Source organism: Stigmatopora nigra, chromosome 10 (assembly GCF_051989575.1).
Source record: "Stigmatopora nigra isolate UIUO_SnigA chromosome 10, RoL_Snig_1.1, whole genome shotgun sequence".
NCBI classification, from domain to species: domain Eukaryota; kingdom Metazoa; phylum Chordata; class Actinopteri; order Syngnathiformes; family Syngnathidae; genus Stigmatopora; species Stigmatopora nigra.
In genome coordinates this window covers 11,255,845-11,283,152 of record NC_135517.1, presented here as the reverse complement: position 1 = coordinate 11,283,152, position 27,308 = coordinate 11,255,845, and the positions used below count along the sequence as shown (strand labels likewise).

Here is a 27,308-nt window from a genome sequence, read left to right as displayed (position 1 = left end):
TTTTGGGATTGACGAAGCGCAAAAAAATTTCAGTATATCCAGTTTGTTGGAAATTAGGTAGGCTTTTAGTACAAGTGTGCAACCTCTCTACATACGTACTTGTCTTATTTCTGCAATTATTTTTTACAAAGCATACAGCTCGAGCAACCTGGATAAAGATTAAACACAATTAAAACAATAACAACTCTTAGGAGATAACGATCGAGTTTTTCAAACGAGCCTAACTGCAGAGAACTGAGTTAGGATTATTTCCCTAAAACGTTTCTTTAATGTCTATCGAAATAATAGGGCCATTTCTCATGAATAATTGAAGAGCCACCTCACCCTTCCTTTAATATGTGAGAAAGTTAGTATTATATTGACTCTCGACATTTAAAAGAGCTTTGTAAAATCCCAAGGATACTTTATGAACTCTGATCAGACCTGACTTGTACACAAAATTCAGGATCAATAAATATGTGAAAATAGCCCAACAAGCCATTTGGGATGTTTGGTTCTCAAACATTTTTTGTTTCAAAAAGGGCCGCTCGTTTTCACCATAGTTACCAGAGATGCAAATCTTCATAAGCCAGAACGAACATTTTTTCATTTTCTATTTTTATAATACAGTGGTACCTCCAGATACGAGTTTAATTCGGTCCGGGACTGAGCTCGTATGTCGATTTACTTGTTTACGTATCTCAAATTGCTCGTATGTCGGGGCACTCGTATGTCGAAGTATGACAGTATCCCCATACCATCCATATGACCGGTAGACATAAATACTTCAAATAATGACAAGGTATTTTTCCGTTTAAAGCAATTGCCCTCAATTACTGTCTTCATAATTCCTTTACTTAAAAAAAACAGGTTTTAACGTAGTTCCTGTAAAACTGGTCATTTCTGTACTGATTTTTGGTTGATGAATTAACAATGACTGTCTGTCTATTTGTTGTGACTGTAATGGAAGACAAGGCGAGTGCTGACCTGGCAGCTCGCTGCAGACTGTCTGTCACAGCGTTGTCCGGGAGTGTGTGTACGTATATGCGCTTTGACCCGGACAAGCGTTTGATCTTTTGATTGTGGTCGTCCGAGTGTTAGGAGGAATGAAGCACAGCTGAGAGCTGAAAATGCACTTTCATGTGCTCGCACGGTCACAGGAAGCGCTTGACTCTTGTTGATTTGATGACTTGAATGGATGCCAAGCCTGTAGTGCAGAAGTCCTCCATATTTCAGCTGAATTTCAGGTTCTGGCTGTGGGAGAGGCGGAGTTTAAGAGCTGGACAGCAGCTGCGCTCTCAAAACAAAAAGCAGGCCTTTAATGTCTTCCGGATCGTTTTCCGTATAGAAGCTTCCACCTCGTCCAAAATTGTATACGTGTAAGAGTAACAAGGAAAAGCTGTCACACGATTATAGAAAAAAATTCCAGTTGTCCAAGCCCTGAAGCATTAAGCAGCCCCAGACCACTGCTTTGTTTGATTTATGTTCTTTTTACATCACTTGTAATAAGAAACCAAAGTTTGAGGAAGTTTCACTTTCCACAGGTCAATCTATAGAATATTCTCCAAAGGTTTTAAGTATCATTCTGCTTTTTATGAGTTGGATTTTTAAAAGTAGGACAAAGCTTTGTTCTTTTTTTTGGGTCAGCAGTGGTTTTCGCCTTGGAACTTTGCTATGGGTGCCATTTTTTGACCCATTCGCTTACATAATGTTAACTCATGAGCATTGACCTTAAATGATGCCAGGAAGGCCTGCAGTTCTTTTATGACCAACTGGATGAGTTGTCACTGAGCTTTTTTTGGTCATTTTTGGAGGCCCGGAGCTTCTGGGAAAGTTCAGCAACGTTTCATTTTTCTCTGATTTTGAATAATGGCATTCTCTAGTGTTCTCATGCTACCGAAATAGTGCCATTAGCATTTCCTGACTGATCTACATTCATTACTTTTATTCTTATCTGGTCTTGAATTTTAGACTTGGAGGACCAACTTTAAACTAGATATTCGAAGTTTGGGAAATCAATTGTTTAATCCATTTGTTTGTGAACTTATTTTGGGGCTGCAAAACTGGAAAAGGGATGCAAATGCAGATTTGTGATTGGGTTTTTTGTTGTTGTTGTATTTTTGGTGTTTTTCATCCATAATTTTACATTAACCTAGCTCGAAAACCCTTTGAAAAATCATTTGGTGCGGGTGTCACAGTTGTACCTGTAATCATCCAAATCCCCTTTTGAGTCCAAACCTCAAGCAGTGCTTGGAGGCAGGACGCCAGCATTCATTTCCAACGCCTCATTGCGTTAACGGTTACGAGAGCGACCGCCGCCGCAATACAGTCGGTATTGTCGTTGCGCGGGCGGCTCGTTTAAATCCTCCCCGGGTGCAAAATGGAGTCGGCGTAGAGGAAAATGACTCGTGAGGAAGCTCGAGGCTCTCGCCGCCAAAGCGTGACATTCCCGCTGGCCCGACGAGAAACAGAACACTTAGTGATGCCGCCGCCGCGATGATGTTCTGCAAATTCCCCCGTGTTGCTTCTTTGAAATGTATTCCGCACGTCAGTCGCTAGAATTCTAAACACTTGATTCAGTTTATTCGTCGATTGTAAGCAGAGACACGTTGAGACGGTTGCTAACCAAAACTTTGGAGTGTGTTGATCATCAAGTTGTGTACTGTTATGTGACTCCGGGTTGAACTTCATTTTTTTTCTTGTTTAGAAACCTAGAGTTATATAGACATAAATTTGTGCATCCTCATGACGCCCGCGCATGAAACGTTGACATTTGATGAATTGTTTTGTTCCGTGCGAACTGTCACCACTTGCTTCTGAAAATCCTGCCTACCGGAGAGCTTTTAAGGCAAATATTTATCAGGACGCCAATTAAAGTAGCCGTGCTGTGCTCGGGCAATACACGCATTCAGTGGAAGTTGTGTATATGCATTCCTGCAGACTTATGTCACATTTGGAGGAAAATGACAGCTTCCATTTGCCCTCAAAGCAGATGTTCCGCACGGGTTGCGTGCACGTGTTGTGATTCAAGCTACAGTCATTCAGATGTGAGTCTACTGCAGTCAGTGGCTCTCAAACGTAAAAAACTACATTTTGATTTAGTTTTTTTCCATGAATATATGCATTTTTTTCAATTGAGAAGATGCTCATAGGAAAGTAAATAAGCCAAATAAAATATGATAATTTTTTAGGCATGAACAGGTCATTTGCTGTTGATTTTGGGTCACGACCTGTTCAATTTGGGACATCTGTGGGTGGCTTCCATGTGACATTTCTAGATCACTTCCTAGACATTTAGGTTGTTTCCTTTAGATTTTGATTCAATTCCAGGTGATTTACTGTTCGCTTTGGTCTGTGTTGGTCATTTGGGGCATTCATGGGTTATTCTATTGATTCAGATTCAATTATAAGTCATGGCCTGTTGATTTTGGGGCAAATCAGTTTCACTTCCCAATGATTTTTGGATCACTTACTGTTGATTTTGGAGCATTTATGGGTCACTCTGTTTTCTCTCAGGCATCTCCATGGAAACTGGTTCCCACAATAACACCATTTTTTTTTTAAATTGTGGTATTTATGAGAATTAATCCAGGTTTCTATTTGGGGAGGATGTAGATTGATTTGAAAACATGCATATCCAACAAAACAAATTCATTGCCTTCTGCTTTTCATGTTAGGCTCAATCTAGCCTCTCCATTAAATGGAAATAAACATTTGAATGTTTTCAATGAGACTAATCCTAAATTGAGTTTTAAGGCAACTTCATTGTAATGCAGAATTAAGATCCCAATTTCACGCTAGAGAGCGAAGAAAATGAAACATTTAAGAGTCACAGGCTTGTTTTCTTTCTTGAATTAACGTGCGGAACATCCCGCAAGTCAACCAATCATAGATATAGTATCCTCGTTCTTTCATTTTAGACATCCAATCATCTTGCTGTGAACTGAAATGATTTAACAACATTCCTTGAGTCATTTTCTGTTGAACTTAGTTTTTAAAATCAGTTACCTTATTTTACAAATAATCACAACAAATACTATGGCAAGGAATGAGTTAAGCCAATTCCAATATTAATGCCAATCAAATTATTTGGTCCAATGTGGTGAGGTTATCATGATATATTTCCCAAAATAGAAGGATTTTTTTCTTTGATCATGTCCTCTAACTTTAACTATCATTTTCTTCATATTATGAATGGATTTCTTAATTTTTTTTTGATCAAGATAATTCAATCCTCGTGTCCTCTAACCTTATCTATCCTATTTTTCCACATTTTGAATAGATTTCTTTCCCCCACATTCAATTCCTTGACTAATATTTCCTGGTCAAAATTCAATTTGACTCTGTTTAATCATATTTCATCGTCTATTTCCGTCAAATATGCATGGCTCCCTCTTCCAAGTCTTCCAAAGACAGCACCCACCATGGAATCTTCTACCCTGGCTACTGAACAATGACTTCCATTCAAACATGGCCACCAAAAACTTCCAAGTTGAAGTGCAGGCTTTTTGTTTTTTTCTCTCAAAGGGAAGGGGGGCTTTCGCATTCAGGGGGCTTTCCCCGCCAATTCTCCCAAGTAACCGCCCGCAAGACAGTGGACGCTCTACTTTGTGTTAGGGAATGTGCTCCCAAACCACTAATGAATCCTCCAAGCCATCCCACCAACACGCTTTGTCTCTCTCTCTCTTTCTCTCTCTTCCAACAACAGTCCACGCCTTTTCATGCTGCAGCACTCTGCTGCTCGCAGACGCCGTGATGAGCCTTTTTCCTCTTTTACGGCCGCCGTGCGTCAGAATCTTCCAACCACTCCGTTACCTGGTCGTTAGGCAGCCTGTGCGCGTGCCTACGATATCCAATGCGGCGTCCTCCCAGAGTTCCGCTGGCCACTTTGCCTTATGAGACCAGATGAGAAGTCCATTAATAGAATAGGCATGATTCGGGGGGTCAGTTCATAAAGCACTGTGCTATTCTAACCGTGGCATCATTTCAGGGTTATTAGAGTGAGGGGGTGGGGAGTCATTTATACAGGTGCCTTTAGAACAAGAGGGGGAATTTAGTACGCTTTCGTCCTCGCTCATGCTTTGCCACTGTTTCATAAAGGCGGCCTTATGGTCTCTTTAACAGTCTTTGTTTCATTTGCACCTGTAATGTCATTCAACTGTCTGGTGCAGTGTTTCTCAACCTTTTTTGAGCTGCGGCACACTTTTTGCATTGGAAAAATCTCAAGGCACACCACTATCTGAAAATCTTCCTTATATTATTTTTATTTATTTATGTCGCTTTTATTTGTTATTTTTTTTTTGTATGATTAAAATATATATATATATATATATATATATATATATATATATATATATATATATATATATATATATATATGTGTTTTTTTAATTTTAATGTTTTATTATTATTTATTAGTTATATTAATTTAAAACGATGTCACCTATATTAACATTATGAAGTCGTTCTCATTTAAATTTTATTATCAGGAATTAAATCCCACTCAAATTATTTCAAAATCAATTTTTTTCAAACCAATCTAACGTCATCACAAACAAACATAAGCTGACACGGTGGAAACTGTGAAATAACATTATAAACCCAATCCTAACACTTTCTTGGATTATTACGATGTATGATTTCTTGTAATTTCCCACGGCACACCTTAGCATCCCTCGCGGCACACTGGTTGGGAAACACTGGTCTGGTGGACACAGTAGCGCAGTCAAGTCATTTTTTTGTCTTTGCAATTTCACTTATTTCCGTCCTTTTCTGTGGAAGACATCTGAAGCTATTTGCGGAAAAACGCAATTTGTATAAATGGGTTGCCTCCACAAATTAATTGATTTACTACTGGGTTATCGGATTCATTCAATTTGTTCATTTGTTTTCCATACCGCTTATTCTCACAAGGGTGCTGAAGTCTATCCCTGCCGACGTAACTAGAAGTCCTCCTAATCTTTTACATTTTAGTTCTAGCAGTTCACAATTCATATTTTATAATAACATGGCGAAAACGGCAAAACCAGAAATGCTAAATATTTGTAGACCAAAAGCACCTCTGTGATGTGTTGCTGGGCAGATTTCACAGGCCTAGCAAAACAAGTAATGATACATTAATGAAACTTCAGCCTGCCAGCTTGCCCAGTTCTAACCGACTGGACGTCTAATGGCGTCTATCTGATAGTTGGAGGTTCATTCGTTGTCACGAATTGCGGCTCCATCTGGACTCGCGTAAAACTCCCGTGTGGCTTCAGTCGAGTCCTAATTCCTTTTAATCTGTGCATCTTTCCCTAATTAGCCAGCGTTGTGACCTTTGAACACGGGCCCTGTGAGAGATTAGCCCACATTGTGCACACTTTATGAATAAATGAACAGCACCTGCCGATAAGTCGCTCTTGCCTGCTGATGCACGGGAGGAAAGTCGGAATAAGATTGTCTATCGGCTCCTTTTAATTGGAAATCATTTCATCAAACCACCATAAAAGATGGGTATTTGGTCTCAGGGTTGCCATTTTTGTCTAAGACTGCTTTCTGCTGTCATCATAGGAGAAAAAATTACATATATGTATATATAGCTCTTATAGTCTTATATATCTGTAATTCAATTGCAGCCATTTTTTGTTAGTCTTTACAGCAGCAATCTTTCCCTGTCTCTAAGCCAAGTTCTACATATGCTTCAGTTCTTTCTTTGGGTTCTGCCTCCTTTTTCTTATCCATTCCTTCTTTTTTCACGTTCCCCCTTGAGTATGTTTTCACCACACTATCTCCCGCTCCGTGCTGTGTGCACACATAATCGATGGATACAATCTTACTTAAAGAACTCGTGCTGCCTTTGCACCACTACCATTTCCTCTGGTAGATGCACAACTACAGTGGGGCAAATAAGTATTTCGTCAACCACCAATTGTGCAAGTTATCCTACTTGAAAAGATTAGAGACCTGCAATTGTCAATATGGGTAAACCTCAACCATGAGAGACAGGATGTGGGGAAAAAAACTGAAAATTACATCACATTTTAAGTTTCTGGAGTGGCCTAGCCAGTCTCCAGATCTCAACCCAATAGAAAATCTGTGGAGGGTGTTGAAAGTCTGTGTTGCCTAACGACACCACCAAAACATCACTGTATTAGAGATCTGCATGGAGCAATGGGCCAAAATATCAGCAATAGTGTGTGAAAAGCTTGTGTTGCCAACAAAGGGTACATAACAAAGTATTGAGATGAACTTTTGGTATTGACTAAATACTTATTTTCCACCATAATTTGCAAATATATTATTTGAAAATCAAACTGTCATTTTCAGTTTTTTTCTCCACATTCTATCTCTCATGGTTGAGGTTTACCCATCTCAAATCTTTTTTCAAGTAGGATAACCTGCACAATTGGTGGTTGACTAAATACTTATTTGCCTCACTGTATATATTTTCTAATACTGTAAAAGAACAGCTTCTTGCCCTGAGTCACCCCCCCCCCCCCCCCCCCCCCCAACACTCACCCTTTCAAAGTCTCCGTGTGGGATTCGGGGGCCCATTTGATTTAGTTTCAACATCTTTCACGAGAAAAAGAAACTTGGGCAGTTTGAAAAGCAGATCTGCACATGCTCAATGGTGCCGACATAAGCTTGAGCGTTGTTATTATTCCATGCGCCAACACAGACCCCAACACCCCCACACACACTCAAAAAAGAGAAATACAGAAGCTTTTATAAGTGCTGTAATGCTGCTTCTCACCCTCTCTTCTCCCGTCGTGCATCTCGTCTCCTTTGTGTACAATTTCCTAAAATGTAAAGCAGCTCAGTTGGCGGGAAACTATTTTCTCATGGCAAAATAGAAGCGGCGAAAAGACAGAATGATGCCGAACACGCGAACCGAGAGGTGAAAGGTTAGAAAAACAACAACGGATGAACCAACCGGGAGACTTTTAGCCAGGCGTTGAGCTGAGCTCGGCGAGAGGTCGGCAATAATGAGGAGGCCTTGACGCGTGAGGGCTTCCCAGGGGAGGCAGTCGCCGGATTCAATAAGAAATAGAAATACAATTGCTTCATTTCAACATTTGGTTGTTGTTGTTTTGTTGATATGACTTGTGAAATGTGGAAGGAAAAGCCAAACAGTTTTAAGTCATTCACTGCCAAGGGGAGCAAATGAGGAAAGATAGTACATGCAAATATGTTTTATTTGGTCAGTCGCGTATAGTTTCTTACATTTATCCTAGAGGAAAAATCTTGTGTAATGGCTGCCACCATTTATGATGACCACTTCCAGGAAATATTTTACGACTAATACTTTGACCTTTTCGACCTTCTTTCACCTTTTTGGGTGATGCAAATGGCGAAGAATGGAAAGAGTTGATTGACGGGACAAGCAAGAAATGTTGTATTTTTATTATCTTTTTTCGACGCTATTATACAAAAAAAATGAAATTCTATTTTTTTTTAATTAAGCTGAAAACGTTTTACATACAGTGGTACCTCGAGATACGAGCTTAAATTGTTCCGGGACTGAGCTCGTATGTCGATTTTTCTTGTAACTCAAACTAACGTTTCCCTTAAAAATGAACTAAAAACAAATTAATTTGTTCCAACCCTCTGAAAAAACACCCAAAACAGGATATTGGAAAAACATTTTTTATTTGTTCTAATTCACCTTCTATTAACAAATTATCAAATAACTAGTGGTTTAATAGTATACTAAAAATTATTTAACAGAACTAAAATTAGACCGATTTTTGCGGAGGGTTGAGAGAGAGGGGGGATGAGGGGAAGTTCTTTTGCATGGCAGCGCGCTCGTAATATAACAAACAAATTTAAATGAACTTGGATGATGATGCAGACTTACTCAAAAATAAATTTAATCTAACCTTACACTAATTTTGTGCACTCGTATGTCGAGGTACCACTGTACACCATGACTATATTGTCATGAGCCCACCTAGAGTGAGTTGAAGCCCACCATGTAGTGTCTGACCCTTACGAGAGTAACCAACAGGGGGCTGGCCAAGAGCTTCGCCGAGCTTTTGTGAGCAAAATGGATGGGAGTGGGGGTGAAAGTGATGCGAGTCCCAGCCCCGCTGCTAATCTCCCGCACATCTGGGCACGAGTAAGCTCTTGCTCCGCCCCCCCGTCCGTGATCAGAAGGCTAAGAGTGAACATGAGCGAATGTGACAGCGAGGGCCGACCGACATGGACTTTGGGCCACACGGCCGGAAGATGCCGAGACCCAGTTGCATACCCTGGAATTTGCACGGTTCCGACAAGCGTCGAGGTAAAGAAATGCGGGTGTGTGACTTTGCGTGGGAGCCAATGGGAGCGCAGTGACCTCGCATTTCACGAGATTGCGTGTTTTCCACGGCCTTGTGTTGAGATATGCATGCAAGCGTGCATACTCTGCTGTAAATTAACCTCGTGATCCCCAATATGTGGGACTCTGGCGTGTGTTCGTATGTAGATGACAGATGCGGCGATAGTTGCGACTCAGATGACGTGTTCTCTTCTGAATTGATTAAAAAGGGGTTCATTTGCAATGCTAGCCATTCTATAGAAACCAGACATTGGGGAATTGTGAGCACTTGGGGTTACAGCTGTCCTTTTTGCGCTAAAGACAAGCTGTATTGTGCAGCATTGTCAAAATGGAGATGTTTGAATCCGATGAAGAATTTCCAAAGTACAGTAATTCCTTGATTATCGTATTTTTAGACTGTTGATTAATTAGTTTTTTTAAGTTCATAAAAATGTGTAAATCCACGCTGAAACTCCTAAGCAGAAGCCACCATTGTTACTAAGACTCGGCGGTAAAAAAAAATAGTGAGTTATTATAGGTGTGACCCTACAGTGCGATTTTTTTTTTTTAATTATCTGCATTAAATATCCCTTTTTTCATATTATGAATAGATTTCTTCCTGAAACTAGATTTCTTTTCTTTGATCAAGGTAATTCTATCCTCATATCCTGTAACCTTAACTAACCTATTTTTCATATTATGAATAGAATTATTATGTCTGGTCTGCATTAACTGCGATATTTGAGGGATTATTATAATCACTTTTTGGGAGAATGTAAAATGGGGAATTGGCGGAGGTCTTACCTATGCATTAGATTGACCTGTAGTGGTGGCTTGTTTTATAGATCCACAGGATGGACCTGTAGTAGTAGTAGTTTTAGTAGTAATGATAGTAGTTCTAGCAGTGGTAGTGGTAGTTGTAGTAGTACTAATAATACTAGTAGTACTAGTTGTAGTAGTTGTTGTAGTTGTAGTAGTACTAATAATACTAGTAGTACTAGTTGTAGTAGTTGTTGTAGTTGTAGTAGTACTAATAATACTAGTAGTACTCGTTGTAGTAGTTGTTGTAGTTGTAGTAGTACTAATAATACTAGTAGTACTAGTTGTAGTAGTACTAATAATACTAGTAGTACTAGTTGTAGTAGTTGTTGTAGTTGTAGTAGTACTAATAATACTAGTAGTACTAGTTGTAGTAGTTGTTGTTGTAGTAGTAGTTGTAGTACATTGCAATGTTGCCATTGACACTGATAGCAGCCAATGTGGTAAAATACCTTCTGTTGCACTATTTTATCATTGTGTCATTTTGCTTGAAGTTGCCCTAACAAAGCAGATGTATTTGTTTAATGGTCAAATCGGGCAGCGCTGACGACGGAATTTCTGCGCTCGCTGCGAGAAGTCAAAACGCAAAACAAATCCAGAGGCGGCCAGGCTCTCTTCTGTCCATGGCGGATCGAAGCAATCGACGGAGCGGGTTCGTCGCGGGGGCCAGCGAGGGGGCCATTAGTGGCGGCGTGATGGTGCGAAGGTGGAGAGCAGTTAGAGCAAATCCCAAAGACGGGGACACGGTAGATGAGTTGAGGGATTTGGAGGGGGTTAATCCTTGGAGAGGACTGATTGATGAAGGAAGGATGATGGGAAGGAAAGGAGGCAGAGGAGACAGAGAAGGGAATCAACTGACATTTTGCCCGTACTCCTTCGGCTAATGAGATGACATCAATCACTGAGCGGAGATCCAAACCTGGCCGACTGGTATTGGCGCGGCAGGTGGAAGCGCTTTTTTGGAGGACGTCCATGTCCTGGTGTTTGTAGTCGCCACGTAGCGATGACAACTTTCTGGCATTGTCACAATGAAAGCAGGCTGATGATGTTCTGATGAAGATGAATAACCGTGCCGACTATCAGCACACTGTGATCGGAGGGGGGGAACCGTGAGCCAAGTTGGAGATCGTGAGCTTGCTACAAATGAGTTTGTTTTGTTGGAGCGACGCATTGTTTCGCACTTGTTTTCGTTTTTTTTCAATAGGGAAGGAGAAAATGGAAATTGCAGTGGAGTGAGCAGGGCGGCGAGGTAATGTTGGGTCAGTTGGCGACGTTGGCAAGGATTTTTTGCTTGTTTTTTTGAAAGGACGCATTTGAAAGCCCCTTTTAACAATAATATTTATGTGGTATCTGTCAAAATGTGTCCTTTTATCGAGATTAGATGTGTTTATGGATAGGAAGATTGAAGACTGTAGTGACTGTTGATTTTTGTCATTAGCATTTGCCATGATGTTTTCTCAAATTGAGGCTTGGAAGTCCCTCAGCATGACATCCAGTCCAATTTTATCTTGAATATCAGCCCAATTTGTACATGTCCATTCCGTTATCTCTGGGCTATTATATGTGCTTCCACTATTCTCGACCAATCAGGACTCAGCATGCATAGTAGATTCTGTTTGCCTGCTCACTATCCAATCACAAATAAGCAGAACAATCTTCCCGAAGCTTACTTAAATGTGTCTAAAAAAATGAATCCCATTGATTTAATTGAGTAATTTTGGTTGTGATTGCCTTAGTGTTATTTTGTTTAATTATTGGTGGACATTTTCACTTTGTTCTGCGGTTTTGAATGAAAAGCAGGCAAGTAGTTAGCGTGTCGGCCTCACAGTTCGGCGAAAAAGTTTGGACAGCACCGCTGCAGATTTGTAACCACGGTAAACACAATTTAGCTTCAAGTGCTCTATTGCTTTCCAGGATGAATTGTCCATTGTCAGGTTTGTAGCTCGGATGCGACTTTTAGAAAATGCGTTACCCTAAATAAGCGAGTGACCTTGTACGCCACGGTGACTGTCATTGGCCGACAGCGTAACAATGCGCGTTAAATCTCGAAGGTCAACGCCGTGGCGCTGATGCAGCGTTTTTCACCGGGCGACGTCTCGGCGGGAGCCGGAGATCATCACTTACCTCCTCTCCGGGACTGACGACTTCCAGCGTGGCGGAGAAAGCACTTTGCGATATGGCGTCGTCTCTAATGCGTTGGGAGACTGTGTGAAGAATTGTAAATTAGCCAGCGCCGTTTTATACACTCCATAAACACGCCGGGTTGCCGTCGCCGCCACCACCGCTGCCACAGCTACTCTTCATGCATTTTACAAATACTGCAGCTGTTGTTAAAGTCTAGGTGGATTTTCAGGGCTTTTGTTTATTTGTTTGAGGAAAATAGCAGGGCAAAACACTTAAAAAGCTCAGCAGTCGGAAAATAGGCGGGTTATTAGCGGGTTTAGCACGTCAGCCACAGATTCTGAGTGGATTTTTAGAAAAAAATGTCTGTTAGGTTCATTGAAGATTGGATTAGGAGCATCCAAATGTTTCTTCCGGGGGCCGATTTCAGAAAATAAACTAAAAATTCAAGGGCCTTGAAAGGTTTCCTCAAATATTAGACCGTATTATTTTCTATCGTCGTCAATAACAGCCAATGTGTTAAAAAAATGTGCTCTTCCTCTGGCCAATTAGAGGTTCTATCCACCATTTGAATTGGGAGGATTGGCTGTTTCAGTTTAATTAAAGTTTTAATATGAAATAGGTATTTTTCAAATTGCAGTGTATTAAGAATTTATATGAATTTGCATTTATAAAGGCCCTTGGAGTTTGACTCTCTGCCCTAAATTCTCAATAGGTGTGAATGTGAGATGTTTTGATGATGAGGCTGATGATGTGATCATTGTGCAAAGTATCTGCAGTTCTAGTAAGAGGGGGAACAAAATACTTTATCCTTGAAAAATATTTTTTTACAAATGTATCAACAGTCAGATTTTCTTTGTTTGCCTTGAATATATTTTATCATGTGACCATTTTTCTTTTGATTGACCAGTATTTAATAGAAATGACAGTGGTTCTTTACATATGGCACTTTTCAATGGAGTTGCAATTTTGCTACTATGATTATTTAAGTCTTAAAATAACTGCAACACGCTTGTAACATAACATAAACTAATTTAAATGAACTTGAATTACGATGCAGACACACACAAAATTTTACTCGTATCTCAAATTGCTCGTATGTCGGGGCACTTGTATGTAATTGAGAAAATATCTTTGAGAAATACTTCTAAAAATACTAAAATCATTTGTTTTCCTTCCACTTCTTGAAAGACAAATGACATATTTCTACAGTCATGTAAAAGGACTTGGGACTCTTTCATTTATTCATTCATCTGCTGTACCGCTTATCCTCACAAGGGTCCATTTCCCTTGATTTTAGCAGTAGTGGTTCAATTAATAAGTTAGATCTCTTGTTTCCAGACCCCCATTGTGGTATAAATATTACAGTCATGCATTTTTTTTACCATCAAGGTAGTATTTTGCCTATCGATGCAAGAGAATACGCAATTTCATATTCAGCTTGAATGAATATTTTCAGGTTCCACCATTTTTCCTCTGACTGGTTGCCTCATCCAGAGGCGCTAACAAGCTACTTTTAGTTCTATTATTGATACACGGGTTCCTAGACGGCGCTTCTCAGTGTCCTGCTATCAAAACATAAAAGCAGCAGAGCATGAAGAGTCTAAAGGAGGCGTCCGTATTTCTTCGTATTATGAATCTTGATGAGGAGGGGAGGGGCTTCTCTAGCAGATGCCTTCCATCTTTGAATCCGCTCAACTAGTTATTCCCTTTACCTCCTCATTCGCGCTTGATCGAAACGGGGTGCTGATGAATACAGAACATTATGGAAGCTGCTGAAATCAACTGCTATTATTAGTATTATTATTTTTTTTTTGCAGAACGTATATGATCTATTCACTGTCGTCAAACCACTCCCGTTTGTTTTTCACGGCCTCAACAACACAACAGGATAAAAACCTCATTTACTTGTAGTGGTGGTAGTAGTAGTAATAGTAGTAATAGTAATAGTTTTAATAGTACTTGTAGTAGTACCTGTGGTAGTCCTTGTGGTAGTCCTTGTGGTTGTACTTGCGGTAGTACTTGCCATAGTACTTGCCGTAGTACTTGCCCTAGTACTCGCCGTAGTACTTGCCGTAGTACTCGCCGTAGTACTCGCTGTAGTACTCGCCGTAGTACTTGCCGTAATACTCGCCGTAGTACTTGCCGTAATACTTGCCGTAATACTTGCCGTAATACTTGCCGTAGTACTTGCCGTAGTACTTGCCGTAGTACTTGCCGTAGTATTTGCCGTAGTACTCGCGGTAGTACTTGCGGTATTACTTGCGGTAGTACTTGCAGTAGTACATTTTCTTCTGCATTTGTAACTTGCGACCATTTTGGGAAGAGACACCGGTGCTGGCCAATACATAACATGATTTTTAAATGCTGTATTGGGTCGCCTTCAAATCCTAGTATGGGTATGGATGTGACTTTTTTTTACCGTTGCAGTTTTTGGCAAATAAAATAAAAAGGTATAGGGGCTTTTTCTGGTGGATGCAGATCTTCTTGTTTAATCTTCCCCTCTTTTTCTATAAAGCCAAACTCCTCTATCCATTCTGGTTCAGGAAGGCTCATGTGGGGCCCCTGCCAAGACCACCAGTACCAGCTGTGACCCGCAGTATTAAGCAGATGAGCTATAATACTCTTACATTTGTTGCGCACACGCTTAGCAGCGCTGCACTTTTAAGTCCGTTTAGCCTCACGTTCACGGCTTTTCGCTCGGCGGCGCGTTGCTCGTTGCTCTTTTGACATCATTTTAACGTGTATGTAAATAAAGCAATGACATTAAAATAATCCCAATAGATTTCAGATGTAGGCCATGTTGGAAATAGGAATGTGAGCTCATATTTGGTTGAAATTTGGTCTCCAGAAGTCGGCAAAGGTTTTTGGATGAAGTTTTGGAAAAAGCAAAAATGGGTGGAGAAAGACAGAGTGACGACGATGTCGTCACGTAAAACTGACCTTTCTGCTCAGATGAAATGTTTTTGGCCGAGAATGTCATGAAAAAGCTGTTTATGTGATGAGTACTTGCTGTGACAATGTGAAATGTTACACTGCTTGCACACCTTTTGACTCTTTCAAGAATAGTTATTTTGCCATCAGGAGCACCTTTTCATTGCTTTGTTTGGTATTTTTGAAAAGGCGTTGTTAAAATGTTTAAGGTGTCTTCAAAGCAAAACTAATTGGTTTTAGGTCACTAGTAGGTTGTTCAATTTTTGACTCCAAAATAGTAATTTGTGTGATGATCCATAGCTGATTGCTATCATTGCTATAACTCAAATGCTTGACACCAACCATATGTATACATCTACATCTATGTGTATGTAGATATGTATATATATATCTATATACATACATATATATATATATATATACATGAATACATATACATATGTATATATACACATAGATACATATACATATATATACACATATATATATATATATATATATATATATATATATATATATATACACGTGTATACATATACACATACAGATACATATATATATACATATACACATACATATATACATATATACACACATACATATATATACATATATACACATATACATGTACATATATATACATATATACACATGTACATATACATATATTACATATACACATATACATATACATATACATATATATACACTGTACATATATATACATATATATACACATACATACACATATATACACACATATACATGTGTATATATGTGTATGAAATATATATATTTCAGCAGCCTCTTATTTGGTTATATATTTCTTTATTTAAACTTATTTATTCATCTAAAATGTATTTTCCCCTATTCTCACGCTCTTGCTACTGTGACAATGAAATTTCCCGAATATGGCATCAAATCAAAAGCTTTTATTGTCACTATAGACAGCTGTGTATAACAAAATTGGTGGTGCTACTCCACAAAGTGTGTTTTCCCAGTAACAACATAAATAAGTTATATAAAAATATAAAAAGTCACATACAGGCAAGGTAAATTCTAAAATATTGCACATTGTTATTGCACACCCCGAAGTTATTGCACAGAAGGGATTGTGTGTCGTCCTGATGAATAAAGTAATTTAATCGAAACAGAATATGGTGCAACCATTATCTTTAAATTTGAGTTTCATCTCAGTGTATTTTATTTTTGGCGAGACTCATTTTTCACAACATCACCACTATTTTTATGACAACTAGCAAGCATAAATGTCTGTTATTTTTAAAACGTGCAAAGAAAATATCTCAAATGGCCTACTTTGGAGCTAAAACCTGTGGCGCCATCCCAACTAGTTTGATGACATGAGACCGCTGGATGCTTTGTACACAAACGGGCGTAAAAATGCAAGAAACTTCACAAGAACTTGAAGTCAATGAGGCATGGCAGCGCACGCCACGCTAATGAACGAGTAAAAAGACTGGCAGCATCTTTCCTCTCACACTCTGGAGTTTTCAAACCATTAATTCCGAGCAGGGAGCATCGTCTCCCTCATCTTCCTCCCTCGCTGTGTAACGGGTGCGTCCCTCAAGGCTTTTTTTTTTGTAACGCCACGGGGGACGGAAAAGGGGGAGACGGAGGGGGGAACCCACGTGGCGCTCAGCCGGATTCTTTTCTAGCTTCACGTTGATTGATCGCGAGGACCCGTTGATACGCTCGTAGGGATAAAAAGTTGTTCGGCCGCAGGCGGGTAAAAATGTCCACGACGCTTTGATTTAGGCGTCCTGTTTCGCCGCTGGGGAGAGATATACGACGTGAGGTTTCACGTCCTGTGTGTCCCCTGGGGGGGGATATGGGAAAGTCACTTGGTCTGGGTGTTGGAAAAGTCTTCTATCTCAACTTTTTTAAGCCGGCAAAAAGCTTGTTTAAGCATTTCATTGATGGTTCTTATATGTGTTATTTTTGTGTCCATTATTGTCCGTAAAGGAGAGTCGCGAGTTAAAAGAAGCAGATATGTTGAAGTCATTTTTCATAATTGGCTTGTTGCATATATGTAATTTCTTGGAACATTGTTATATTTGCTTCTTTTCTAACACATTTGGTTTTTGACCAAATACTTTATTTGGAAGTTTTTATTGGTTTTGTGGATTAGAAGTGTCCAACACAAATCGATATTTAACTCATTGAATTCCAATGACTGCTCTCGATGTCTACCCCGGGGTAGGCTGGGGTCACTCGATCTCTGCCAGGTCTAAGTCACAATTAATTGGACGATTTAATAAATTAGAACTTTATTTCATCCCGTATTCGGGGAAATTCCCTTGGTTGCAGTAGCAAGCACAGACACAGAAGACATTGTAGACCTAGGTAAATAAAACTGGAGCCACACACATCGGAAGTCCACAAGGTGGGGACCTTCTGCAGACTGAGACATAGGTTAAATATGCAGAATCACTCTTTAAAGCTTAGCACTATCAAATGGCAGGGAAACTAGTCTACAACCATTCATTGACTAATTGACCACTACAAATTGCCTGAAATTTCTATACATTTTATTTTAGCCCGAAAAAACTTTTACTGTCCTGACTCACAGTTTTTTACCTAGGTCTACAATGTCTTGTGTGTCTTGTGTATTTCTTTGCTACTGCAACCAAGAAATTTCCCGAATACTGGATGAAATAAAGTTCTAACCTAACAATATGAACAGATCTAGCTCTCGGGCCTCGAGTTTGACGCCGACCTCTTGCATTTTTAACGTAACATGCATTTTCTACGTTTTTTTAAGCTCATTGCAAAATTGTTTTTCCCCTTGGCAGATCCATCCGTTCATCACAGACAGAAGACGGTGGTGAGCGACATGTGCTACCCGACAGAGATTTCCAGCCTGATGGACTTCGGCTCCCCTGACTGCTCGCTGGGCAAAGGTACGAGTTTCCCTCTAGTTAAATTGAACGGGCCTGAGAGGCGTTGCCTAGGCGACCACGCGCACAGGGATTTATCAGAGTAGTTAGAAGAGACAGGAGGGAGGTTAAATAAGAGAGCAAAGGTTTGCGCTGACCACCTTACGTACACATCCAGGCAGCCTTTGAATGTGGGAGGGCAACATGCGACAAAAGCATTTCCAGGGTATTTTCGAATGGAGTCGGATCAGAAAAGAGTTTTCCTGAATACAGAGGGTTACAATGTCCTCGACCTATGAGGTTAGAGTATTTATCTGTGTTTGTGCCTCAAAGTATCTTTGCCTTTTTTAACCACAGTTTTTCCACGTTATTGGACAAAAGAGGAAATCAGGACCTTCAAAGTTTATTCAATTTTAGATTACGTCGCCAGCCTAGGATTCGCTGTATTCATAGATGAGTTTTTTTGGGGTGGGGGGTGGAAATAATTGGGGTGTCCAGTCTGTGATTATTGTGTAAATGCTCTGCAAAGAGAAACCGTCATGTACCATCAGTCACACGTACATAAACCCTTTGTATCCATTTTTTTAAAAATGTCAAGTGAGATTTTAGACCCCATTTTTTCCCCCAGATTCAAAACTATAAACGGGCTGTGCAATAGTAATCGCAAAGATGTGATGAATTCACATTTTTTTGTACATATATATTCAGACTAACGTGATGGGAACAGTATTGCTAGTATCCAATAGCATAAAAGCGATTGACAAAAAAAAAAGGATCATCAATCTGTTGTAGCTATGACAACCCAGCATGACCTACGCTAGTTCATTGTAATGTTGTCATTGCAAAGTGAGCTGGCCAATGAAAAACATTACAGTCTTGCCATTTATTCCTGAAGGGAAAACATCAATACGAATCATAATCTGGCAAACAGCAGGGAAAAAAAAAGCTTCACACTCGTGTCAGGGCTAAGAAGAGAGTCAATACAGAGGCTAGCATCCTGTCGTTGTCACGGAAACACTTTCAATTATCTCTTCTCACCATTTGCCTCTTTGGCCAAATAGAAAACAGGTGTTTGTCTGTCTTTTCCCATGATCAAAAGTGGCTGGTTCTTCTCAAAAAGTGATGTTTCGGTTTGTTTCCAGCACTTTTCGGAGAATATGGCGGCTCCGTTAATAACGCAGACTGACAGTTCAACTGTGTGTGTGTTTTTTAAAGCCTTCCGCTGGCTTTTAAAAGCAAGCGCGGCCAATGAATGGCACGGCAGCGTTAAGCCGCGGAAAGAAAAATGACGACGAGAGATGTAGCGGCTCAAGAGACGTCGGGATGAAAGCCATGAGGGTGAGATAGAGCACTGGGGTGCTGGAGGTCAGTCGGAGCTTTTAGAAGAAAAGATACGCCGTCCCCTTTAATGAATTTGGGTAGAGTTATTGCAGCAATTTGCAGTGGGTGTTAAAAAGCCCTAAGGGGGCAACATCATATGGAAAATTGACTTTTTAATGGCTTGTATACAAATAGTGGGGTCTCGGGAGTGCTCGCCCACCCATTAGGCTGAAACATTTGTGTTGGCTGGTGCTGCAAATGCACATGGTTGTAATGGAATACTGTCTTTGCAATTTGAAAGGATGTTGTTATTGGTTTGTTTTTACAGCCCAGGCTGTGCTTTGGCCAAATGAAGGAAATAACGAAGAAATAAGACTTGCTTTTTAACACTCTTCTATGAAGGTTCCAACTAACCTTTGCTTCCATCATTGATGGGATTTTGTGGTGTCTCCAAAAGCCTTAGCCTGTGACATTTCAATGTGCTAATTGAAATTATTGTATTTTAAAAAGGCATTGCTTTTTATGGAGTAAATAGAAGTAGTAATAGTAGTAGTGGTGGTGGTGGGGGTTGGGGTTTGGTGGTGGTAGTGGTGGTGGTAGTACTTGTGGTAGTGGTGGTGGTGATAGTAGTACTTGTAGTAGTGGTGGTGGTGGTGGTGGTAGTAGTACTTGTAGTTGTACTTGCATTAGTAGTACTAGCATTAGTAGTACTTGAATTAGTAGTAGTAGTACTTGTAGTAGTAGTAGTACTTGCATTAGTAGTAGTGGTTTTTGTAGTAGTAGTAGTGGTAGTACTTTTAGTAGTAGTGCTTTTTGTAGTAGTAGTAGTAGTAGTAGTAGTACTTTTTGTAGTAGTGCTTTTTGTAGTAGTAGTAGTAGTAGTAGTACTTTTTGTAGTAGTGCTTTTTGTAGTAGTAGTACTTTTAGTAGTAGTGCTTTTTGTAGTAGTAGTAGTAGTAGTAGTAGTGCTTTTTGTAGTAGTAGTAGTAGTAGTAGTAGTGCTTTTTGTAGTAGTAGTACTTTTAGTAGTAGTGCTTTTTGTAGTAGTACTTGTAGTAGTAGTACTTTTTGTAGTAGTAAGAGTTTTTGTTTTTTAATTTGACTTTTGGAAACCTGTAGGAACCCAGAAAAAAATGGTAGAAAAAAAATGCATTTGTCATGTGATTGTCACAATGTTGATAGGGACTTTCCGTTGAACTGGTTCGTCGTTGAGAAATTACGCTTTACAGCCAACAGGGGTTGTCAGTGTGCTTCTGACTCACCTGATGTCACCTGAGCCCTCAGGTGCGCTTTCCCCTCCCCCTTTTTACTCCCAGAGGAGCTGGGGGAGGGTGACTCACTGGGTGTGTCACTCCAAACAGACGTAGAGCGAGAAGGACGCTCTCGGGGATAGCTTCCTGGTTACCTGCTCGGTTCTGGGGCGGGGCCCTCACCAGGGTGGCGCGCGTCGCTCACCGCGCACTCGGCGTCGCCTTGGGCTTGCTATGAGAGCTCGCGTCGACGGGTCCCATCGTGGAGCCCAGCCCAGACGGGGCCCACGCGGCCATGAGGTCTGACGGGGAGGAAGGGAAGCCCGGTGAGTAGAGAGCCAATGCCAAGTGGCCATTTTTACGGCCTTGTTGTTGCTCGGCGCCAGCGTGAGTGAGTTCAAGTTCATAGTGTCAAGTCTGAGTGTAGTGCCAGTGTGCTTTTTTTGTTATGACGTTGGAGGTCAAACTATTGCGTGGGTTTAATTTGAGCCCCCGCGGCTGTCATTGAAGTGGCTTTCGACTCGACGGTAACATGATCGTGCCGCTATATTTTGCTTTTTGCTTCTCTTGGTCTCCTTTCAAGGAAAAACCCGCATGGCCAATTGATTTTATCAGAATGTGCCCATAAATGGCTACGAACAAACAAATGATAAGACAAGCTGGCTATGTTTTTTTTTAAAGCAAACGTATTACAATATGGTTCCTTATTTTGCCGGGGTTTCATATTTTAGGACAAATATTGTTTAATTTACTTTAAATACTATACATAAATTACCATGTCGTCATGGCCATGGAAGTTATTTCACTGCATTTTCTCTATTAGAATGAATTGTGTTTCATTTCAGTAAGCTTATTTTCAAATAAGTTCACTAGTTTAGTTTATAGTTTATGATTTCAGCTTTTAAAATAGGTTCACTGTTACGAAAATTAACAAGTTTCAACTTTTGTTTCCTTTCATTATGCCAGTACATAACTTTAGAGTACTTGGATTTCCCCGTGTGCCTATTATTGACACATTTAAAATACATTGATCTATTTCTTTAAATCAAAATTGTAACTGAAAGTTATTTTCCCCCAAATCCACAAAATTCTGGAATAAGCATTGATAAACTCTTCAAAAGCGGCTTCCATGGATGAATTACCCCCCAAAAGACATGCAATGAACCCATTGGTCATTCGGGTCCTTATGAGATCACCTCCTGTAAATCTTTTAATCATTTCCAATTGATGTTTTGGGCCTTTCCTTTTGATTTGAGGGCATTTTCCAGTTCAATTTATGTGACTTTCTCTTAGTTTATGGGGCATTTTGTCTGGGGTGACGGGTGGAATTTTGATGGGTGTATATGGCTCTCCGCTTTATACTTTTGAATTGAATAATCTTTGAAAATATGAATTGTTTCTCAGGTTTGATAACGCTGATCTAGGCCTGTCATTTTTAATAATTATGGATTGGTTTTGTGTAGTGGAGATGTAGTCTGACCTCCCTGTTATCCTTTTCTGACGGCCTAGATACGCTCCTGTATGGACGAGCAACTTGCTTATCTGTTAATCTGTCACAATAGACTGAAAGCATAACACGCACAAGTATGCTGATATGTGGATATTGTGCGGAAAAAAGATCGGGAGTAAACACGCTGGTGTCATTTCTCCTCGGATCACACGCTCATATTTGATACATTTCATTTGGAGTTTAATAACACAATGGCTTCCATCGATGATCATTGCATTGAAAGAGTTGGCTGTGTAAATCCCGGCTGTTTTGGTGGTGTTTTTTGTTGTTGTTGTTGTTGTTGTCTACAGTCACGATCTCAAATTCCAGACGAATACCTTTTCGAGGCGGTTTTCACACGTAGAAATAGCAGACGGTATGCTAAAAAAAAAAAAATGATGGGACCCCACGTAGAGCAAGGCGCCACTCCGCCATTTACGCTCTTTGTCCTCGTTAATATTTCACGTAGTCGCTGCGATGAAATCCGAGGACTAGTTTTGCGTCTATAAATGAATGGCGTGTTGAAACCCTCTCATTAAATATCTTTGATAATGTCTCCATGGCGGATCATTGTGCTGCGTAGACCACACGCTAGTTCATATTTAAAAGTGTGTATTGTGTACGTGGCTTTTATCAGTCCCGTGAAATGTGGCACTCTCATAATTTTATGAATTCTCTCTCAACGTAAGAATAATCCGGCATTAAAAAAGGACATCAGTTTCAACAGGCGACTGAGAGGTCATTGCTTGTTCTATGTCCTGTGCTTGTGTGGGTTTTCTATGGGTACTCCGTAGGTTAAATCATTTTTAATTCATATGAACTTGCTTCTGTTTTTCCTATTCGAGAAACTAGGTGCATTTAGTCCTCGTTTTTTGCAGATAATGTTGACAAAACATGGCCGTGAAGTAGGAACAGCCCTATTTTTACTACTTACCATAGTATATATACTCTTGATTGAATGTTTCACTCAACTGCGTGATCAAAACAATTTAATTAATTACATTTTTAATTGAAGTAAAGCTTGCGCTCTTTATTTTCATTAACAGTTGCCTTCTACTCTTAAAAAAAAAAGCTTACACTAGTATGCATTTGCAACCCTGCTACTGTGATCATACCAAATATTTTAAATCTCAATTAAATTGTACGGTATACCATTTTTTTTTTATCATTTACCGATTATTTGTGAACAGAAAAACAGATAAGAGAAATGTCCCCTATGTGTATGTACCGTCTGAGTATGTGGGCGGAGTTAGAAAGCAAAACATGTTATCAGAAATGCCATAAATTGAAAATGTAGTCGTCAAATCTAATGTTCCCCCCACATAAATCCAGCAAATTGTTTCCCATCGAAAGTCCCCTTGTCATCTAGCGCCATGCTTTACGGTGACATGGCGCGACGCCGCCACGAGATACGTCTGAACGAGTGGCGGCGGCGGCGTCCTTGGACGTAGGCGCGTGTGGTGAACGTGTGAATCAATTTCAGCTATATCTGCGCCTGTCATCCTGGCGCTAGGCTCTCTCGTAACACAAGCCCACTGGCAATTCATTAGCCCTTCCCCCATAGACGCTAAAACGGTAAATAAGATCCGGATGTCTACTGAAAGTTACGCCGTGGAAAAGCTGCCCCTGAGCAAGAGCCTACTTTTGATTGACACTTCTCCAAAGGTCACGCGGGGAAACGTTTCCAATCATCATGCATTCACATCGTTTAAGTGTTGAAGAGACTTCACATCCTCTAATGAAAATAGATGGACAGCGTCCTCGTTTGAAGAAAAGTGGGAATGCAGTAATCCCTCGAATATCACGTCCTCCGCTTGCTATTCGGACTGAAATAAATTTAAAAAATGATCACGAGGTTCCATGCGCTTGAATGAAACATTTAATCGAGAGTATATAGTATGGTATGTAGTTCCTATAGGGGTGACCCTACTTTTTCAGTTATTGCGGCTATGTCTGTTCTACATTAACCGCGATAATTGAGGGATTACTGTAACTGTGGTATTTTCCGGGCTGTAAATCTGTTGTTGTTTTTACTTTTAGAGTTGGCTGGGCTTTTCGCAAATAATACTAAAGACTTGAATCGATTCTGTTTCGATTTGGAGTAAGATTTGGAATCAGCTAAATAAGTTATGTTGTGTTTTTTAGGCTAAAGTTAGTGTAACGATGCCAGTTAAGCTTGTTGTTCTCAATGTTAGTGTTAAAACTATCCCATTCAATGGACTTAATTACATCAGTGCAACATACATTGAATGTTTTTAAAAATACATTTTTACTATGATTTTTAAGGATTTGGTGTCTAACAGTGAAAACTGTCTGCCAATTCCTTTTTTAGTCTCTCATGCCCTGCAATTGGCTGGCACCCATTACAGCGTAGTTAGCTGGGATAGACTCCAGCACCCCTAGGGGAATGTCTACGCATCGATCCTCAGTCCTATTTCTATCATTTTGCTTATCTCAGGGCAGATTGATGACATGAACTAAATGTCCTCTTATTGTGGGTTACGAATTAGCCTGGTGGTCGTAGTTCATTTTGGTAGGTGTTTTTTTAATGTAAATTTCCACTGCGCTCCATGTACACAAAATAGTGGCTCATTTACTGACTTTAAGGGGAGCCAATGACTCGATAGACAACAGCTAATAGATGCGTCGATCTTTTGAAACCATCAGATAGCATTTGCGATAAGTTCAAGCGTTTGTTACGCGAGGTGACTACCAAACTGGCCTGAGTTATTCCGCCACACGCCGGTTTCAATCGCCCGAGACTCGTCTGTTGCCCTGACGATGCGTTTAATCGAGAGCCCAGAGTCTGATCTTCCCAGTGTAATTAGATGGAGGGAGGAGGGGGCTTCGAGCTCAGCCAACCGCTGCTCCTCTTGTAATACACTGCAGAAATAGCAATGCTGAGTGTACACTTGCCTAACTTTTGCACAGTTGACCAAGACGTCACATTTTTTAAGAGGGTAAAAATACTAAATATAATTCACACCCATTATCTTTCTGTGCACCCGATTTTATTTTCAGAGCAAATTCCAGTTGCTCAACGTCCGTGTGTGGTTCTTATCATCTTCCTCGTTTGTCGCTAGTTTTGGAACCGGCAGAAACATGTTTGTTATCTATCACCGACAATAAGATCATGTTTTAAGGCACAGGTGGCAAAGTGGCGGCCCGGGGGCCAAATATGGCTCGACGCATCATTTTGTGCGGTCCGAGAAAGTCATGAGTGCCGACTTTCTGTTTTATGATTAACTTTCAATGAAGATTATCCCCTTTTTAAATCAATTGTTTTAGATCTATAACAAACTTAATATTTAGGGATTTTGGTTTCTAGTTTCTAGTTCTTTTCATTCAATTTTTTTAAGTGGTAACTAAATATCTTATCTAAAATGTTTCCTTTTTATATAAAAAAACAAAAGGTTATAACATATGATAGATCAGATAATATTTTCCATATTTTCAGATTTTAAAAACAGATACATTTAATAAAATTCCACTACAAGAGAATATTTGCTATTTAGAGGCTGAAAGAGAAGATTTGTACTCATTTTAATGTCCAAAAAATATCTCTCCATGATCTTAAAAATTCAGAAATTGATTAATTTTGGCAGCCTAATTGGAAGAAATAACAGCCCTCCAAGTCTTTTAATCATTTGTTTTTCATTTCAAAAGCAAACGTTTTTTATGATGTTCAATATTAAAGTGGAAAACAGAAAATACATATATTTATTTTTACATTTTACAAAATGTTGTTTTAAACTAAAAACTCAAAAAGCAAAAAAAATGCATTAAAAATTGCAATTATGTATTTAAACTGGGAAAAATCAGGAAATATAGTATACTATAAACTTCATTTGAACTTGATACTAAGGGAGAAAGTCAGCACTCGTGATTTAATTTCTCGGGCCGCATAAAATGATGCAGCGGGCCCGATTTGGCCCCCGGACCTTCATTTTCACACCAGTGGTTTAAGGGGACATTCAGGCAATTGAATGGCAGCTAATCAGACATCAAACCCTTGTTGATTCCGAGAAAGGCCCGACGAACTTAAGGCGTCTGCTCGATTTCAACCTCTTTTTAAACCGGCAAAAGCCGACTGTTGTGGGAGCAAATTGCCAGGGTAAAAATCCCACTTAACACACCGAACAACAAAAGAAGATCGCTCACGATCTTGCAGGCAATTCTCGACTTGAAGTAATTACGTCACCTTACTTAAATGGAATGTGCAGCACTGAGATGATTGCTCTTATCGCCGCCATTTTCAGACTTTCCCCCCTGTTTGTTTGATGAAGCGCTGGTTCCTATCAGCTAATTGCCACATTAGTCCTTTTCAGCCTTTTTGCACGCAAGCGGAACATTCGGCTTATTCTTGCCGCTTGTACTTTCAATTCGTCGACGTCCACACGTTGGAGGATTACGAGGAGTTACTTATTTTTAACCGTCTTGTAATTCACCGCAAACACGTGCCGTTTATTGGAATAAAGCGGCAAGAGAACCTCCCTCGAGCTTCTCTTTGGTCGTCGTGGCGACTGTCAAACGAGCGCTAATCCCGCCGATTAGAATTGCTTTGATTCCAATTCTTCACATTGAGATATTTCTGTTTCCCGCGTGCAGGATAAATAAAACACCGTCAAGTTGGGATTTTTCTTTTTTCCGTAAAGAAATGACAGTCCTTATCGCCGTCCCTTGCTTTGAACGCTGTCGCCGCCGCCGCGTTTGTTTCAGGCCGAAAAGCCGATAAACCGGAACGGGCGGGAGGGAGGCCTTCCGTATAGTCAACTCCAAAGAAGATGTCGGATAGAACCTGCTTTGCAATGGCAGCGTACAGCTGCGCCCACAAATCAGCTTGCGTCTTATTGATGGAACGATTCCAATGTGCTTATTATATGTCATCCATGAGGCAATTGCTGACATACACATTCACATACATATATATACACATACTACACATAAACATACATATATACACATACTACACATACACATACATATATACACATACTACACATACACATACATATATATACACATACTACACATAAACATACATATATACACATACTACACATACACATACATATATACACATACTACACATACACATACATATATACACACTACACATACACATACATATATACACATACTACACATACATATATACACATACTACACATACATATATACACATACTACACATACATATATACACATACTACACATACATA

General features: G+C 39.9%; 1 protein-coding gene across 4 annotated transcripts in view; it reads left to right on the top strand.

Moving 5' to 3' along the window:
- kaznb (kazrin, periplakin interacting protein b) overlaps window positions 1-27,308 on the top strand; it is a 63,655-nt gene that overhangs the window by 27,656 nt on the left and 8,691 nt on the right. For 2 of the 4 annotated variants that reach the window (XM_077727101.1, XM_077727103.1), the window contains exon 7: window positions 17,944-18,051. In XM_077727101.1, coding sequence (XP_077583227.1) covers window positions 17,944-18,051 — 108 coding nt within the window. Of the gene's footprint in view, window positions 1-9,088; window positions 9,242-17,943; window positions 18,052-20,715; window positions 20,924-27,308 lie in introns of those variants that run through there. The other 2 variants (XM_077727104.1, XM_077727105.1) reach the window with 2 other exon arrangements.